The sequence below is a fragment of the Macaca thibetana genome, chromosome 1, assembly GCF_024542745.1.
Source record: "Macaca thibetana thibetana isolate TM-01 chromosome 1, ASM2454274v1, whole genome shotgun sequence".
Classification (NCBI taxonomy): Eukaryota; Metazoa; Chordata; class Mammalia; order Primates; family Cercopithecidae; genus Macaca; species Macaca thibetana.
The window spans coordinates 185,175,697-185,194,869 of NC_065578.1; the positions used below are offsets into that span (position 1 = coordinate 185,175,697).

Here is a 19,173-nt window from a genome sequence, read left to right on the forward strand (position 1 = left end):
TTTTAGAGAGCTAACAGACTTTGTTTAACCTTTTTAAAATAAAGAACTATTCAAATGGCTCACCCACATAGAGCTTCCTCATATTATCTACAGTTAATAAAACTTACACAACTCGATGAAGACATTCTGTAAAATCATGACATCCAAAGCGTATCAAGCATCACAAATGTAATTATTTTACAGTCATGGTGCTAATATAAAACTCATAAGTAAACTACAGGATTGGGATACAAATTAACAAACATCATACTGAATACTTTTTATAATAACTACTAGCATTCTTTATTTGTGAGAAGTCAAATTATATAGTGATTAAGAGCACAGATTTGAAAGGAACTGTCTAGATTTGAATCCCACATCAGCCACTTGCTTTCTGTATGATGCTGGACAAGTTCCTCTACATCTTTATGCCTCCAATTTCTCATCTATAAAATGATAAAAACAACAGTATTTACCTGATAGTGTAGTTATAAAGATTAAATAAGTTAACAGGCATAAAGCACTTAGAACTGTGCCAGGTTCACAGTAAACACTTAACAAGTTTTCTCATTATCATCATTATTATCATGCTCATGACTGTCACAGTTATGAGAGTTAAGATTAATATGTAGAATTAACACCATCAGTGACAATCTAAAAAATACCAATATATCTACTGAGAATTCATGCAAAAAAATAAGGGCTTGAATAGACATGTCTCCAAAGAAGATATACAAATGGCCAATAAGCAATTAAAAAGATGCTCAATATCATTAATCATTATGTAAATACAAATAAAAACCACAATGGAATATCACTTCACACCTACTAGGATGGTTAAACCAAAAATGAATAATAAATGTTGGCAAGGAAGTGGAGTAATTGGAACCCTTGTGCATTGCTGGTAAGGATGTAAAAGGGTACATACAGCTGCTGTACCAAAACAGTTTGGCAGTTTCTCAAAAGGCTAAATATAGAACAACCATATGCCCAGCATTTCCACCCCTAGGTATATAAGAATGAAAAGCAGAGACTCAAACAGATATTTGTATACCAAAGCTCATAGCAGCATTATTCAAAACAGACAAAATGTGGAAACAACCCAAATGTCCATCAACAGATGAATGGATAAAAAATGTAGTTTACGCATACAAAGGAATATTTATTTAGCCATAAAAAATGAAATTTTTATACATATTACAAGAATGGACCTTGAGGCCATTAAGCTTAGTGAATAAGTCAGACATAGGAGGACAAATGTATGATTTCACCTATATGAGGTACCAAGAATAGGCAAATTCATGGAGACAGAAAGAATAGAGGTTACCAGCTGCTAAGAGGAGGGGAAAGGGAGAGTCATTGTTTAATGGGAAGTTTGAAGACGATGAAAACATTTGGGGTATAGGTAGTGGTGATGGTTACACAACACTGTGAATGTATTTAATGTCATTAAATTGTACACTTATGAGGGGTTAAAATGAAAGTTTGCTATATTTACCATAATAAAAAAAAAAAACACAAAATAATTTATTGGTTACTCTATCTAACATCCTCACTTTTATTCCTGCAGTTCACCAAAGAACTCAACATCTGTTGTTATCCACATGGGTCTCAAAGAGGCAGAGAAGATACGATAAGACATACTGTTAAATTCTAAGACAACTTAGAAAAGCACAAAAATACCTGTAATACATTTTAACACAAATATGTTAAATTTAAAACAGTAAATGTGAACTTCAATAATAGAGAAAACTACTGGATTGGGAGCCAAATAGTAATCATCTCACTTCCCCAAGAATCATTAGGAGTCACTAACTTTTTCACAATTATTTCCCTGATAAAATGGAGAAATGACTTATCATGTTTAATAAGTTTGTTGGGAGAAAAAAATGCAAGGTTTTTCAAGATTGTAGGGAAAAAGCAACTCTAAAAACATATAATTTCATACAATATGCTCACAGGTAAACAGAATAATATTACTGGATATATATGGGGAAATTTATTACGCTGGTTAAGCTACAGGAAAAGAAAGATGATCAGCTAATAGATATTTCAAAGTCAAGCCTCTCTCAAGGTGACACTCTGGCATGACAATCTCAGTATAGACCACAACTACAACCTAAAATGCAAATAACTGAAAATATTCTCTTAAGCTTATTTTGGCTGAACTTGCAAAAGAATGACTGAAGACTTTCTGACCTGAACAAAACAGGAAGAAATCTGACTATATCTGGGGTATCTTTCTATTTCAACAGAAATCACCATATGATATTGTTCTTTCTTAACCATGTTATCAAGCTAGATTCAAAAACAGGAATATAAATTTTATTTTCTATAAAAAGGAAAACTACTATGAAGTCTTTGTGAAACTAGACAACATTAAAAGTAAAGTTGTTGTTTTAGACATTACAACATATCTTTTGTTAGTTGGTAGCTACTGTACTGACCATCTTATTCAAGGTCCATACATTGATACAGAGTAATCACCAACCACTTGGACAAAAAGCAGCCATTTCAAAATAGGAACATGCAATAGAAAGGCCTTGGGTTTCCTCACTCAAGGGCATTCTTGAAATTTACAAATACACATAAAGTTGTACACAGTCAAGCCTAAGGGAACCATGGAGGGAAATCTGTAATTGTGGATATGCTATACTTGAGCACAAACTGGAACATGCAAATATAGATTATAGCCAGGCAAAGAGATTTTTAATGCTGACAGTCACTACCCTGGAGATGGTGTAAAGGCTATCCTTTCTGGAAAATTATTACATAAAATATGACAGTAAAAAATTTTCATTACAAGAACTGAAAAACAAAACAAGAATAATCTTCACCTTGTCAGTGTATCCCTCAGATCAACAGAGTTATAGATTAACTCCTAACAATAATGTCATCTACAGCGATTTCATGTTTCCATGAACTAAATTAGTAAAATGCTTTAAAACTACAATTGATTTTTACTGAGTTCAAAAAGAAAATGTGGCCAAGTATAGCAGCTCATGCCTATAACCATAGCACTTTGGAAGGCTGGGGCAGGAGGATTGCTTGAGCTCAGGAGTTTGGAACCAGCCTGAGCAACATAGTGAGACCTCGTCTCTAAAAAAAGTAAACAAAAAACTAGCTGGGTGCGGTGGTGCATACCTGAAGTACCAGCTACTTAGTAGAAGGTAGGAGGATCCCTTGAGCCTGGGAGGTCCAGGCTACAGTGAGCCAAGATAGTGCCACAGGACTCCAGCGTGAGTGACTGAACAAGACTCTGTCTCAAAAAAAAAAAAAAAAAAAAAAAAAAACCCAAAAAACAAAAAGAGAATGTGTCTAGTAATTTCATACACTTCAAAAACTGACAAAAATACTGCCATACTTTCCCATTATATCATATCCTTCATATGTCTTCATTATTTAGTACTTATTTATGGAGCAAGATATTTGCATATTCTATCCTGCCTGAATTAAACAAATTTTTCTACAAACCTCCAGAGTATTAACTGGATAAGGAATCATTTTTTCATTTCACTTTCAAACCACTCTAAGTCATTGTTAAAAGTTAAACAGTTCGTTCTTTTTCTAAGTATGCTCCTTTCTGGCCTAGCAAGACAAGCTTATGCTTATGTATTACATGCTAAACAGCTAACTGGTAAAAGAAAATTTGGTTAACTTTGTTAATGGTCTATATAAAATATGATTTTTTTCCATAGTCTAATTCCTATTCCCGTCATTGTTTTTTCTGAAGAAAAGATTTTAAATTACTTTAGTCATTAATATTAGTTCTTGTTGCCATTACTTGGATTCAGCTTTGTTTAACATTATGATAAACTTTCCTCAGAACATACCTAAATTAATCCCATGCTATAAAACTGGCTCATTTACACAGTATTATAGAAGACATACAACTCAATCACTCATCCAGGTAAAACTAAATGAAACCATATTCAAACCATGTTCAAAAGAACTTTCATGAATGTCAACTCCTTCTAGCTGAGATAAGTGACCAACTGTGTGCTTCTTGGAATACCTAAAACATATGTCTGCATCAAGTTATTTCAGTTGGAGGGTCTGACATACTACAAATAAGTCCATGGTCATGGATTTGACCTTTTGCAGACCAATTGCTTTGAGTCTATACTCCTGCCCTTCCCTCATTCACTTGGAAATATGCCATTAATCAAAAGGAGTACCATTTGAACAACAACTAAGTTTTTGAAGGACAGTCTTAAAGGCATAAGGACTCAAGGCATTTAATATGCGCTAAGAAACGTTTAAGGTATTATATAAAATTTATGTAAAAAGATTTTAATACCTTTAATACATTGAAGGTAGCAACACAGCAGTAGAACTTAAAATTATAAGCTATATTTCACATACTAGAGGCAGGAATTACTTTCCAGGAAGTCTTCACCAATTTGGCACTAAGTCTCAGGCCTTTAAAAACATTTCATATTCTTCTAGGAATTCAGCGTAAGAAAACATTCAGAAGTTTGGTTCAAAGATTTGTGGACAAGGACAAATCAGTAAAGTGTTAAAATTTTTGAAAAATGTTAACATCTAAAATAGAATAATGGTTAAATGTTAGTCATTAAAAATTATATTTTCATATTATAAAGTCTCAATAATAAAGCTGTGTGATACTGGCACATGAATATAAACAGACCAATAGAAGAGAATAGAAAATCTTGAAATAAACCAAAATATAAATGCCAATCTTGTATTGAACAAAGAAGTCTTCTTAAATCAGTAGGAAAAAGTTGGATTCTTCAACAAATGATGGTAGGACAACTGGAAAGCCATCTTTTAAAAAATGAAATTGGATCCATATCTCATATTTAATACCAGACTGGATCAAAGATTTGAATGTAAAAAATAAAACCAAAGAAATACTAGATAAACCAAGAGATAATTATTTTATAACCTTAGAATAGGAAAACCCATTCCTTTTTTTGTCCCCCAAGGGTATTTAGGTACTTAGGGTATATAGAGGGGGAAAAAAAAAGAATGGGCTTTTTTTCATGTGTCTGTTGGCTGTATGAATGTCTTCTTTTGAGAAATGTCTGTTCATGTCCTTTGCCCACTTTTTGATGGGGTTGTTTGTTTTTTTCTTGTAAATTTGTTTGAGTTCTTTGTAGGTTCTGGATATTAGCCCTTTGTCAGATGAGTAGATTGCAAAAATTTTCTCCCATTCTGTAGGTTGCCTGTTCACTCTGATGGTAGTTTCTTTCGCTGTGCAGAAGCTCTTTAGTTTAATGAGATCCCATTTGTCAATTTTGGCTTTTGCTGCCGTTGCTTTTGGTGTTTAAATTATGCTGCTATAAAGACACATGCACACGTATGTTTATTGCAGCACTATTCACAATAGCAAAGACTTGGAATCAACCCAAATGTCCATCAGTGACAGATTGGATTAAGAAAATGTGGCACATATACACCATGGAATACTATGCAGCCATCAAAAAGGATGAGTTTGAGTCCTTTGTAGGGACTTGGATGCAGCTGGAATCCATCATTCTTAGCAAACTATCACAAGAACAGAAAACCAAACACTGCATGTTCTCACTCATAGGTGGGAACTGAACAATGAGATCACTCGGACTCAGGAAGGGGAACATCACACACCGGGGCCTATCATGGGGAGGGGGGAGGGGGGAGGGATTGCATTGGGAGTTATACCTGATGTAAATGACGAGTTGATGGGTGCAGCACAGCAACATGGCACAAGTATACATATGTAACAAACCTGCATGTTATGCACATGTACCCTACAACTTAAAGTATAATAATAATAAATAAATTAAAAAAAAAAAATAAATAAAGTACAAATATGTTAAAAAAAAAAAAAAAAAAAAAAAAAAGAATGGGCTTTCCTATTCTGAGGTTATAAAATAAAGGTCCAGAGAACTCCTAGGAAAGGCCATTCTAACTATGACATAAAACCAAAAAGCCATAAAAGAAAAACCTGATACATTCAATTGTATAAGAATCATTTCTTCATAAGGGTGGGGGGAATACCATAAGAAAAATGAAAATACTGACAACTGTTGCAGATAAAAGGTTCTTTACTTAAATACTAAGAGTACCTTAGCATGCTTTAATATACTTATAGTTCCTACAAATCACTACGAAAAAGATCCAAGAACCCAATAAAAATGGGCAAAAGGTATGTACAGTTCACAGAAAAGGTTATATTTAAATGGCTCTTAAAAATGAAAAGATGTTCAATCACGCTTAATGTAAGAGATATTAAAAAATTAAATTAAGACACCATTTTTACCTGTCAGATTGCCTGATTCAAAATTTCGTGATAATTCACTGTGTGTGGGGAGACAGGCACTCTCATATGTTGCGGGCGAAGTACAGATAGGTAGGGCAATTTGGCAATATCTTTCAAAATTACAAATACATGCACGTACCTTTGACCTAGCTATTCTATGAATTTTTCTTACCAATATACTCATACACAAGCAAAATGGCTTATACTCAAGATTATTCACTTCAGAATCATGTGTACTAGCAAAACTTGGGGAATAACTAAATGAGTTATGGTTAATTCAGGCATTATGCAGCCATAAAAAGAATGAGTGACCTCTTTACAAAATGAAAGGAAAATATGTCTGAGATACATTAATAAGAGACGGGCAGAGGAGGAAGGAAGAAGGAATCTCAAAGTGCAGATAAAAATTAATTCTAATGAGTTATCATATGTGTAAAAATAGAGAAAAATGCATATATACAGTAAAAACCTATGATATCACTTCAGATATAAAGCAATTTACTGGCTCCAGACCCCCAGAACTCATGGCCAACTTCATTTGCAGGTTTGTTCTGGTCATTTCACTAACCTTACAGAAATACAATCCTGAATTTTTTGTTATGGCAGGATTTTACATAACTATCTATCTCTATATTTGTTTCTATGCACATGGAATAGGTATGGAAAGATACATAACAATTCCAAGTATTTGTTGATTGGGAAGAGGGATAATGCCTGCCAGATGGCAAGTTGTAGAGGCAAGGAGGAAAGGTAAGAGAGATCGCATGGAATATCTTTTTATACTCTGAATTTTGGAACAAAGGAATGTATTACCTATTTTTTAAAATAAATTAATAAAAATATATTTGGAAAAATGTGTTAATGTTTTCAATAACATGAGAAAATACACTTAAGAGAAAAAAGTAGAATGTAAAATATATACAGTATGATACCAAATATGTATTAATACAAAAAAATCTGTACACAAAAAAGACTGGAATAAAACACAATAAAATATTAAAAGAATAATTATCTCAGCCAGGTATGGTAGCACAGTCATGTAGTCCCAGCTATTCGGGAAGCTGAGGTGGAAGGATCCCCTGAGCCCAGGCAACGGAGATTACGTAAGCTAGGACTGCGCCACTGCACTCTAACCCAGGCATGAGCTGTGACTGGCCCACTGCATTACTCTGGGCAACAGAATGAGACCCTGTCTCTAAAACACAATATTAAAAAAAAAAAATAGTTATCTCTAAGAGGTGGAATTATAAATCATTTTAAGTTTGGCTTTTCCTAAAATTCTAATTCTTTATATTAAGCACAAATTATATTCATAATCAGAAAAAGGGTATTAATTTTTAATGACAGGAATCAGAGGTTAGAAATTCAAGTGGAAGGTACAAAGTTATTAGGCATTATTCAGGGTTCTAAGCATCATACATGAAATTCAAATTTCCTTCAGACATCACTTCCAATCACAGCACCAAAAAAAGTACGGATAATGAGCTTAGGAAAAATATGAAAAAAAAATCTCATCTGTCCTCTGGTCTATCTCTTAAGGATTATTATGAAATTATTCTCATCCTCCTACTTTATGGATGTTTTGTCCATTTTTGTTTTCTGTTACCTAGGTAATGGTATTTCCAGCATTTCCCTTAAAAGGCTGTGAAACGAACAATCTGGTATTTCTCACTGTCGAGTTTTCCTGACCTTCAGCTTTCAGAGGCCATCTCCCTAAGGGAAAGCAGTAAGATCTAGAAGCTAAATCAGGAGGCTCAGGAATCTGAAGTTAAGAGTTCCAATCCTGACAAACTGTAGAGTCTGTCTCCAATTTTGGGAATAAGCTAAACTTCCTGAGCCAGTTTCTTTAATGAGAAAACCTAAAGGTTTGCTTTGAAAAATATCAAAACCTATTGACTTCAAGGTTTCATTTTAACTTTTCAGACTATTCGTCTGAATTTTGTTTTCTTTTCTATGTTGAATATTTTCCTCTCACTAAATTTTTCACTCTCTCAATCAGTATCTGTAAGTATTACCAATCCCTTAGACTCAGGGATGGAAGTAAGGAGTACTTTTAGAAAGTCTGCTACAAGTGACACAATGTGAACGGAACTTGAGCAATGTTGAAGATAATTTATGGAGGGGTAAAAATAAAATCAGGATCTAAATTGAACCCTTATGAGCAAAGCCAACAAAGACAATTAATTGATATTACTAACACCCAGTAAGGGAAGGTAAAATTCAGACGTCTCATATCTGAACCCAGCTGTAGAGATTAGGAAAACGATAACTTCCGTATCATAGTCTAGTAGCAAAGGAAATGTTGTTATGCCTTCAAGGGTTCAATTTTTATTTCTTTTGTTTACTGTATACTCACTAACACCACTGCACTGGGCCGCAAGACTTCTCTTTTTCCTTCTATTTGTGTACCACATTACTTCTTGATGGGCTGCCCTCTCACTATAAAATCAACTACACAAAATTTGCAAAATTTGCAAAATCAACTACAGAAAATTTGCAGGGTTTTCTACATACTAGCCTTAGAAGTACTTGACAGCCTTTGGGAAGAAAGGAATTTTTACAAACATCAGACAGCAATCATCCCTCTGCCAAGACAGGGTGAAGCAATTTTAGTAGTGCCCTTAGCACACTTCAAACTCCTCCTCCTGGTTAACAAGACCAAACAACTCTCTAGTTGGTTAAAAGTTTTTCCAATAGGGAGGGACAACGGAGCAAACAGGTGAAGTTTTTCTGAATTAACTGTCATTAGTTGAATGCTTTTTTGTGGTTCACCTACTTAAAAGGTGATCAAATCTCTTTGTGCTACTGAAGAAAGCAACTGCAAAGAACAATTACATAAACCCTCTATTTCAACTTACCTCATCCTTCCTTCTAATGAAACAAAGGATCAGAAACCACTACCTTGCCACCATTTCCTTAGTAATCTTAGTAAAGCCTACTATGTCATGTGACTCTCATCTTTTTCTTAGCAAACCACAGAAATTTCATTCAATATAGTAGGACACAACTGTATATACCAATTTTTTTTTTTTTTTTTTTTTTTTTTGAGACTGAGTCTCACTCTGTTGCCCAGGCTGGAGTGCAGGACACAATCTCGGCTCACTGCCAGCTCCACCTCCCATGTTCATGCCATTCTCCTGCCTCAGCCTCCTGAGTAGCTGGGATTACAGGCACGTGCCACCATGCCCTGCTAATTTTTGTTTTTTTTTGTTTTTTGTATTTTTAGTAGACACAAAGTTTCACCATGTTGGCCAGGCTGGTCTCAAACTCCTGACCTCAGGTGATCCGCCCACCTTGGCCTCCTAAAGTGTTGGAATTATGGGCATGAGCCACTGTGCCCAGCCCATTTTTTAAAATGTGTTCAGTAAATGTTATTACCTGAAAAAGATAAAGGATATCCACACAAACTATTCTCAAAGAGGGGTGTTCTAGAACTTTATATTATTTATGTCCGAAGATGTGTACAGATCCTCAATTCCATATCTGCAATTCCTAAATCAAAAAAGCTCTGAAAAGCAAAAGATTTTATGAAACTTTTCTTGCAGTAAAGTCTGACCTGCACTGACATAAGGCTATTTATAGTCTTTATACCACTTGGTATGAATTTTTTTTTTTTTTTTTGAGACAGTCTCACTTTGTCGCCCAGGCTGGAGTACAATGGCGCAATCACAGCTCACTGCAATCTCCGCCTCCTGGGTTCAAGCTGTTCTCCTGCCTCAGCCTCCTAAGTAGCTGGGATTACAGGTGCATGCCACCATGCCTGGCTAATTTCTTTGTACCTTAGTGGAAATGGGGTTTCACCATGTTGGCCAGGCTGGTCTTGAACTCCTAATCTCAAGCGATCCACCTGTCTTGGCCTCCCAAAGTGCTGGGATTACAGGCATGAGCCACCACGCCCGGCCTATTCATTTGTTTACCTGCAGAAATGTTAACTAACTGTCTAGTCCAAATGGTTGTGGAAAAGAGATTGTGGATGTATAATTCTATTCCCCAAAAATATTTTCACTGTTTGAAAATCAAATAGCAATAAACCAACATGATAGAGGGTAGAACAATACTAAGATGTTATAAATGAAACTATCATCTACATTAATAGAGCACACAATTTATATAAGACATACAAATTTTCTCTCAAAAGAAGAAAAAAGGGAGCCATTTAAAGTCACTTAAACAGTACATGCCTAGGCATTCTTAGAAGTTCTTTCTGATTTCAATGAAAAACTGTCTACTCTTAATGTGTTTTAAGGTATTTGGAAATCACTGGAAACTAATAACATCAACAAGCCCATGCCACATCCTAAGTATTGAATTCAAGCTTAAGATTCCAAACATTTCTAAAATATGACTACTCAGGTATAAAGATTCAATCAATAGTACCTGAAGAAATTAAAACATTTAAGTAACATGAACATGTTTGGGGATGTATTTTATACACATTCACTGATTTTCTTCTAGCAATACTAGTTGCAACATTTTAAATAAATTTAGAGACATACCCTCCAGAAATGTAACTTTTAAAAATCTCATCCTGTGTCGTAATTGGTGAGGCATAAGCAGTATCACATAATACAACCAGATAAGACTTCTGTCTCATCAGCTCATATTCACTTCATGAACTTTTATTAATTCTTACCAAATTCCCGCTACCACATTTCTGGAATTAAAAGGTACTTAATGATGTATGACTAATTCCCTTTTTCTTCTGTTTGCTTAAATAGTACTAGCCCTTTGAAATTTTCCAGCAGGTCCCTACGTTGTTATCAATAAACAATGAGCTGCATACACGCTTAATGCTAATAATGTTGATGCTATTCATTTTCTTAACAGAATATTTTACCTAATTCCTTCTGATAATATTAAAATGTAAAGTACAAGATTTCTTGTTGATCCCTTTCTTGTGCTGATTATATTTCCCTTCTAACTCTCCAAGAGCATATCTGAACACATACTTGCAGATCTGTCACACTGATGAGTGCAGAGCTCCACCGCAAGGAGTCCTAGAGATTGGGATCTTAAATTTCTCCCAGAGTGTCCTACACTCCCCACCCATTCATGGTAAAGTATTTAATTTTAATGTTCTCATTGTTTACCAGAAAGCACAGACAGTGAGGCTGGCTTCGCCACTCCCGTTTCCTTTCGCTATGCTGCTGAGCTTTTTCAGCCAATTGACTTTGCTTTGAGGCTATAAATATCTGAAAAATGTTCTGCATTTGATGCTCTTGGATTCTGTATCCATATTTAGCTGTTTGTGGCATGCCTTTGTTTAAGCTACTCTACCACCCATACAATCTGTCAGGTTGAGATCTGGATGGTCAAAGGACAAATGGATCAACATTCAACAGACATTGACTTACTATGAGCAAGGTACCAATCTGGCAGACAAGTTGACAATGAAGGGGGTGGCAAGATAGGAATACAAAGATAAACAAGGCTCCCTGATGTCAAAAATTGTATAGTCTTGACAAGGCATGGGCACAATTTATAATACTGGAATACAACAAATGAAACATTTTACAACTAAAAGAAAATGAAGATTAGGACAGACAGCATAAATATTTTTCTCTCAGCCACGTCTCAAAAATGTGCATTAGTTTGTGTTCTAAATATAGATCCACCTATTATAAAGCTCTGAACATATTCCAGAAAAGTTTTCCAAATCATGGCAATACACAAAACCCTGAGTATATGTATTATGACAATATATACATATGTACACAATATATATGTATTATCAACCAAGGAGCCAAACCTATCAACAACAAACTCAAAATAGTCCCTAGTCTTCAAACTTTGTGAGGCAAACTAATAAAATATTGTTTCTAAAGGTTCCTGTTAAGATGTTCTTTGGGGGGTTACTTCTGTTGTTGTTTGTTCCCATCATGATTTGAAACAGAAGTATACTGCAGGAGATGTAAACTGCACTTAATAAAGCTCCTAATTATTACCCTATCTTTAGAACCCACATGGCTATGTAGGTTAGGTCTCAAAACTGGATGAGCTAGACCTAAGCAACATCCCCATACTTACTTCCTATCTTGTGAAAACATTCCAAATAAACAAACATCTGCCTTCAATATATCTTCTTTGAAAATTCAGTTCACTGACCTTTTGATAAAACTGCTCCCCAGAATCTCCTGACAATCATGATTTAAATACATAAGTTAAGGGCTTGGTTAATGCCTGGCCCCAAGAGCCAAGATAAAGATTATAGGCCAACCTGTAGGTAAAATAAAGGGCCAAGCCACAGAATCAGACAACTTTAAAACTAAAAGGAACCACAGACACCAATTACTCCAGATTCCACTTTTAAGCTGAAACCTAGAGATTATGAGTTAAAACTACTTGCCCAGAGTTAGACAACCAATCTGTGGCAAAGCCAGAATGAAACCAGGTTCTCCATGCCCAATTATATACTCTAAGTTTCTAGTTGTGTCCTCTAGACTAGGTTCCCAATTTGTAGATTTCCCTAAAACATGTTAGACTACACTCATCAAAGTCTCTTTAAATTGTGAGAACCTAGATGATCCAAGACAATGAAGGTTTTGAACACACAGACAAGAAACAAGAAAAACAAAACTAGTGTATTCTCCAAATTGTTTTTCTACATTCTATTATTTTTATTTCAAAGTTTTTACTTCAAAGTTTTCAAACATACACGCTGTTCATACAATAAGCAACTTAAAACTAGCTAAGGACATAGCCAAGAGTCATCCAATAGTTCTGAAATATTTACATCAAACTAAAGACAACAAAATAGTATCCAGGATGCACTGCCTCAAAGGAAGGAAAGTAGCAACACTAAACAATAAATAAAAACAACTTCTGTTTAATTGAGAAAACAAAGTTACAATGCAGTGGAAAGTGTGCATTAGGTCACAGAAATGCAAGGCATGGTATGTATGTGTGTGTGTGATGTCTGATATGATGTCTTGAAATCAACTGAACTATGCAGAAAGAAAACTTCTAAGTCGTGGTCACTCTTGAATAACAAACATATATCCTGTTCACAAGGACGAAAGAAAAAAACATAATGTAAACTTGCTCTCTGTCTCTCTCTCTCTCACACACACACACAATATACAATATATATTTCACAAATCAACCCCTAGGAATGAACTACAAAACAACATACGTTTATAGACGTTTATGTCCTTACAAACGAAGAACGATAGTTAACACCAGGTCCAGAGAACCCAGATAGTTTTGGATACTGAAATACTGAATTATCATATAAACGTATTCTTAGAGTAGCATGGCCCTATTTCTAACATCACACAAAAAAACAGTATGCCAAACAAGTGCGTAAGGAGAGGAAGATGATAGAATGAGAAAACGTTGTAACTACAATATACTCTAATTCATATGCACTTTCAGATTCTCATCAACCTTTGTTATAAATGACCAGCTAAGTGGGATTAGCAGGCAGACCGAAAATAGGGCACCAAAGTTTGTAATATAATTTGCTGAGAACAAACTGGGCGACCTTGCATCGTCTTCCACTCCTTTGCTTCAAGTCTTCCGGTAAGTAGAGTAACATCAAGAAACAACCAGCAAAATACAGAGTGGTACAGAAATAAATCCTTAAGACCTAGTTATAAGAAGAATTGCTCGATTTTTATGATTAAAAGGGCCACTAGTGATGATTTAATCCAATCCGCTCACTTTACAGATGAGGAATCACAAGCCAAAAATGTGACTCGATCTGCCGCAAATCACACAGCCATTTAGTGGTAGAACTGAGGCAAGAACTTGGATCTCTGGACTCCTAGTTCTATGATCTTTCTAACAGTGATGGACATGAAGTCTTGAAATCAACTGAACTATGCAGAAAGAAACCTTCTAAGTCTTGGTCACTCTTGAACAGTAAGCATATACTCTGTTCAGAAAGATGAAAGAAAAAAACATAAGGTACTTGATCACTAAAGGCTTAGATGCACACGACTGCACGATAACATCTTAACATTGTGTTTGATCCCAGGTGCTTCAAATTTGCCATCTTATACTCAGCCACATTACTAATGTCTTTTGTAGTCACGTGAGCTAGGCGATAAACATCTTGCCGTTTCAATATTTTGGAAAGCCACAGCTCAGTCCTGAATGCCAGGCTATAAATCCTTAAGCTATGAGTTTTCAAAACCAGCATGGTTTTAGTGCTGCCACAAGGCTCACACTAATAGAATCTCATCATTCAGTTTTAATTAAAGAGGTGGTTACCAGGAATGCAGAAAGGGAAAGTTTTAGTGTGTTCATCACTTTTAACCTGCTGAGTGGCAACCCAGTCACTTTACAACGAGATTCAGAAACAATAGTGTAATCTGAAACAATCCACACCCGTTGGAATAAGTGGTTGCTTTTAGAGAGTGAGGTTCAGGCAGAGGTTATAGATTAGTCTGCTCCCATCAAATACATAGTTTGGATTTTTTTTCATTCATTAGCTTATTCTCTGCTTTTTCATAATATCTTGGCTTCCAGTCTTGCCTCATTCAACAAGAAAAAGAGACGAAAACCCATTCACTTGGTTTCAAGGAGTTTTCCATCATACCTTCTTGAAGACTGATTGCCTGGCAGTTCCGCTGGAGTAATCGCCTAAGCATTACGTCTTGGATAGCCCAACTCCCGCATTAAACTTACTGCAGGTGTCTGAAAAGGTCCAAAGACCATACTGAGTCACATCCCTGCCCAAGTGAGTCTGAAGAAACTTGTCAGAAATGCACCCCCAGAACAAAAGGGATGTGGAAAACTGACCTAGCACGGATGATGACTGGGAATGAGCCTGAGACTTAGGGAATGAATTTCAGCCCAAGCAAAAATAGGAAACACCAGCCTGTAAGACGGCCTGTGATCCTTACCGTACACCCGGACCCAGCTCTGTTGTTGGCACACGGACTCCAGAAGGATCCGATCCAACATGCCACCGGCCACGGCTCCACTGACTGGGACAACCGCGTCCAGTTCCTCCGGGGGCAGCGGCGAGTCGGACTCCAACGCCGGGAACATCTCCGGCCAGGACAGCGCCTCCGCGGCTCCTCCGGACGACGGAGAGAGCTCCATGGTGCCCCGGGGCGGGGGGGGGTGGGGGGACGAGGCGGCGGCTTCGGGGCGGGCGGGCGCGCGGCTCCGCGTCCTGCCTGCGGGAAGGGGAGGAGGAGGAGAGCGCGCCGCGAGGGCAGGGACCCGAGCGGCAGCCGAAGCAGACACCTCTCACCTCCTTCCCGGTTGCCCACTGCCCAAGGCTCGGGCGCTGCAGCCCACCTGCAGCCGGCGGGCGGGACCCAGGCCGGGAGGAGGATCCAGCGTGGCCCCGACCAAGGGTGGGTCCGGGCTCAGGTGTGTGTGGGTCTCTCCCGGGAGAGGACGCAGAAGAACCCGGGAGGGGAGGCTCGCCCTCCCACCTCCTCGGAGCCGCCTTCTTCAGCCCCGCTGGCGTCTCTCGCGGTCAGACCAAGCTCTGGCTGGGGATGGAGCGGGGCCGGGCAGGGCTGGGCTTGGGGGCGTCGCCGCCAGGGGCCGCCCCCTCTGACCGGCTCCCGCCGCCGCCGCCGCCTCAGAAGCTCCGAGTGCCAGTTCCCTCAGCCTGAGGAGGGATGGGGGGCGATGGCTCCGGGTTCTAGCCCGCCTGTCCTCAGCCCCCACTTCTGGAATGAGCCGGCCCGCCCCCTAACTCTCAGGCCACAGCTCCGGCCGCAGCTCTGGCTCCGGCTCCGCGGCGGATCCCACAAGCCCGGCAGCCGCGGCGGTGGCGGTGGCAGTGGCGGCGGCAGGCGGCATCCCAGGGTGATAGGCTGAAGCAATCGAGCGCCGAGAGCCCGGCCGCGTGTGCACTCGAGTAACGAAGCGGGGGAGGGACTGCGCCAAAGGCAGGAAAAGTCGGACACCGAATTATTCATCCGGCCTGTCCCGCCTACTTTCCAAATACCCTCCCGGGGAGAGCAGGGTATTGAGCGGTCCGGGTCTCTGCAAAGTAAAGACCGTTTGAGAAGGCGGGGAGGTAAAGGGATGCGGGAAATTTAAACAGAAAAGAAAGGAGCTTCCCTTCCTTCTCACACCTTTCCTATTTGTTTCTTTCTTTCTTTATGGGCCAACGTTTCTTTCTTATTGGACGAAGAGATGGAAGAAGCTGCTTTATCTTACAGTCACCCAAGGGGGACCGCCGCCTTCCTTCCCAGAGTGGAGTGGCAGTGGGTCCGGGATTCTGGGATATGCACAGGGTCTGCACCCTGCGCCCTGTCCGCGCTGAAGCTGGACTTGTCATTGGTTTACAACAGCATGGTGAAGAAGTGTGGTGTGGATGGATGGACGGGCCTCGCAGGCACATGAAATGCTCAAAAGCCCAGTATTAACCAAACATGTTTCTCCGTTTTGTCTTTGATCTTTGTGCAGTGTGTTGGCTTTTTTCCTTTAATGATGTCACTTGTATTTTATTTTTGGTTTATTTGTAGACTGTCCCTGTCCTTGGCCGTGGCTTTACTTTTATGTCCACCCAAGGCGAGATTCACCAGTTTAGGTTTAAGAAATTTCTGACAAGTTAACAATAATTTCAAACTTGAACAATAATAACTTAAACCGTGCCTTGCACATAGTAGATCTCCAACAGTGTTTCTTGTATGTGGCTACCTAATGTGGAACGAGATTTTTCGTAACGCTATTTTTAATACTTTTTGGGAGGTTCTTTAGTCCCCCCCTCCCTACTTTGCACAAAGAGACTGATCTACAAGGGGTCCTGTTAATTTTCTGGTTTTGTGATGTCCTGGCATATTGTTTGGGCTTACTGAGAGTTAACAAGGATGTATTTTGTGAGTTTCTTCGAACTCTTATTTAGAGTAATAGTATTTCAAAGCAAGAAATGTTTTAGAGATAACCTCATTCTGCCTCTTGTTTAACAGGTGAGGAAACTGAGGAAAAACCAGCTTACCTGGCAAATCAACCACAAGTACAGATAGTTCCACAATGACTTGATGGATATTACTTCAACTTTGTTCCCTCAAGAACCTTTTGTGATTAAGCTTGTTGATCTGTGGCTTGATGGTTTACTGGAATGGTCATTTTTAATATCTAGGACCCTGCTTCCTTGCTTACTAGACTGGCTGCATAGTCAGTCTTCCATGTGTAAACAATAGTGTGTGCTTTAGTGGATAAGAGATGTTGAAGTCAGGAGATTGCCGAGCTCAGCACTGAGCAGACCTAGAGCATTTGTATTTATACTAAATTAATGCCATGGTAACATAAGTTAGAGAGCAAGTGAAAATGGCATCAAATGTACAAAGTTGAGTATCTCTTTACTAGTCAATGTATAAGGAATTTATTTACCCAAGCAATTATCTTAAAAACAGCATTACAAGTGGTATGCGAAACATTTCCAGGATTTATTTCCACATTTGCTCTTTCCGTGGCATCATCCATTCCTGAGCTCAAGAAAAGGCCTCTGCCAACCCGCAGTGATCCTGCTTTTTTAGCTGTAAGTTCTGGGATACATGTGCAGAACATGCAGGTTTGTTACATAGGTAGACATGTGCCATGGTGGTTTGCTGCACCCATCAACCTATCATCTAGGTTTTAAGCCCTGCATTCGTTAGGTATTTGTCCTGATGCTCTTCCTCCACTTTCCCCCATCCCCCGACAGGACCCAGTATGTGATATTACCCTTCCTGTGTCCATGTGTTCTCATTGTTCAACTCCCACTTATGAGTGAGAACAGGCAGAGTTTGGTTTTCTGTCGTGTTACTTTGCTGAGAATGATGGCTTCCAGCTTCATCCACGTCCCCGCAAAGGACATGAACTCATTCCTTTTTATGGCTGCATAGTATTCCATGGTGTATATGTGCCACATTTTCTTTATCCAGTCTATCATCAGTGGGCATTTGGGTTGGTTCCAAGTCTTTGCTATTGTAAATAGCGCTGCAATAAACAGATGTTTGCATGTGTCTTTATAGTAGAATGATTTATAATCCTTTGGGTATATACCCAGTAATGGGATTGCTGAGTCAAATGGTATCTCTGGTTCTAGATCCTTGAGGAATTGCCACACTGTCTTCCACAATGGTTGAACTAATTTACACTCCCACCAACAGTGTAAAAGCGTTCCTATTTCTCCATAGCCTTGGCAGAATCTGTTGTTTCCTGACTTTTTAATAATCACCATTCTCACTGGCGTGAGATGGTATCTCATTGTGGTTTTGATTTGCATTTCTCTAATGACCAATGATGATGAGCTTTTTTTCATGTTTATTGGCTGCATAAATGTCTTCTTTTGAGAAGTGTCTGTTCATATCCTTTGCCCACTTTTTGATGTTTTTTTTTTTTCTTGTAAATGTAAGTTCCTTGTAGATTCTGGATATTGGCCCTTTGTCAGATGGGTAGATTGCAAAAACTTTCTCCCATTCTGTAGGTTGCCTGTTCGCTCTGATGATAGTTTCTTTTGCTATGCAGAAGCTCTTTGGTTTAATTAGATCCCATTTGTCAATTTTGGCTTTTGTTGCAATTGATTTTGGTGTTTTAGTCATGAAGTCTTTGCCTATGCCTATGTCCTGAATGGTATTGCCTAGATTTTCTTCTAGGGTTTTTATGGTTTGGGGTTTTACATTTAAGTCTTTAATCCATCATGAATAATCTTACTTTTTAAATCCAAACCCTCCAGATACTGGTCCCTGCTTCACCTCTCTATCCTGACCCTAGACTAGCAGCAGGTTATTATCTAATTGCCTAAGTAGTAGTATGTCTGAAATTTGTCTAATGTTCATAACTTAAAAATAGAATACTTTCACAGGCCAGGCACAGTGGCTGACACCTATAATCCTAGTGCTTTTGGAGGCTGAGGCAGGAGGACCACTTGAGCCCCAAGAGTTTGTGACCAGCCTGGACAACATAGTGAGACCCTCATCTCTACAAAAAAATAGAAAAAAAATTAGCTGGGCCTGGTGGAAAACACCTGT

The 19,173-nt window shown here is 38.4% G+C and overlaps 1 protein-coding gene across 5 annotated transcripts in view; it reads right to left on the bottom strand.

Annotated features, from left to right (window-relative positions):
* The window catches only part of RASAL2 (RAS protein activator like 2), a 368,857-nt gene extending 349,929 nt beyond the window's left edge, over window positions 1-18,928 (bottom strand). For 3 of the 5 annotated variants that reach the window (XM_050766810.1, XM_050766801.1, XM_050766793.1), the window contains exon 1: window positions 15,094-18,927. In XM_050766810.1, coding sequence (XP_050622767.1) covers window positions 15,094-15,295 — 202 coding nt within the window. In that variant the 5' untranslated portion in view covers window positions 15,296-18,927. Of the gene's footprint in view, window positions 1-14,786 lie in introns of all 5 variants that reach the window. The other 2 variants (XM_050766785.1, XM_050766820.1) reach the window with 2 other exon arrangements.
* Between the last annotated feature and the right edge of the window lie 245 nt (window positions 18,929-19,173).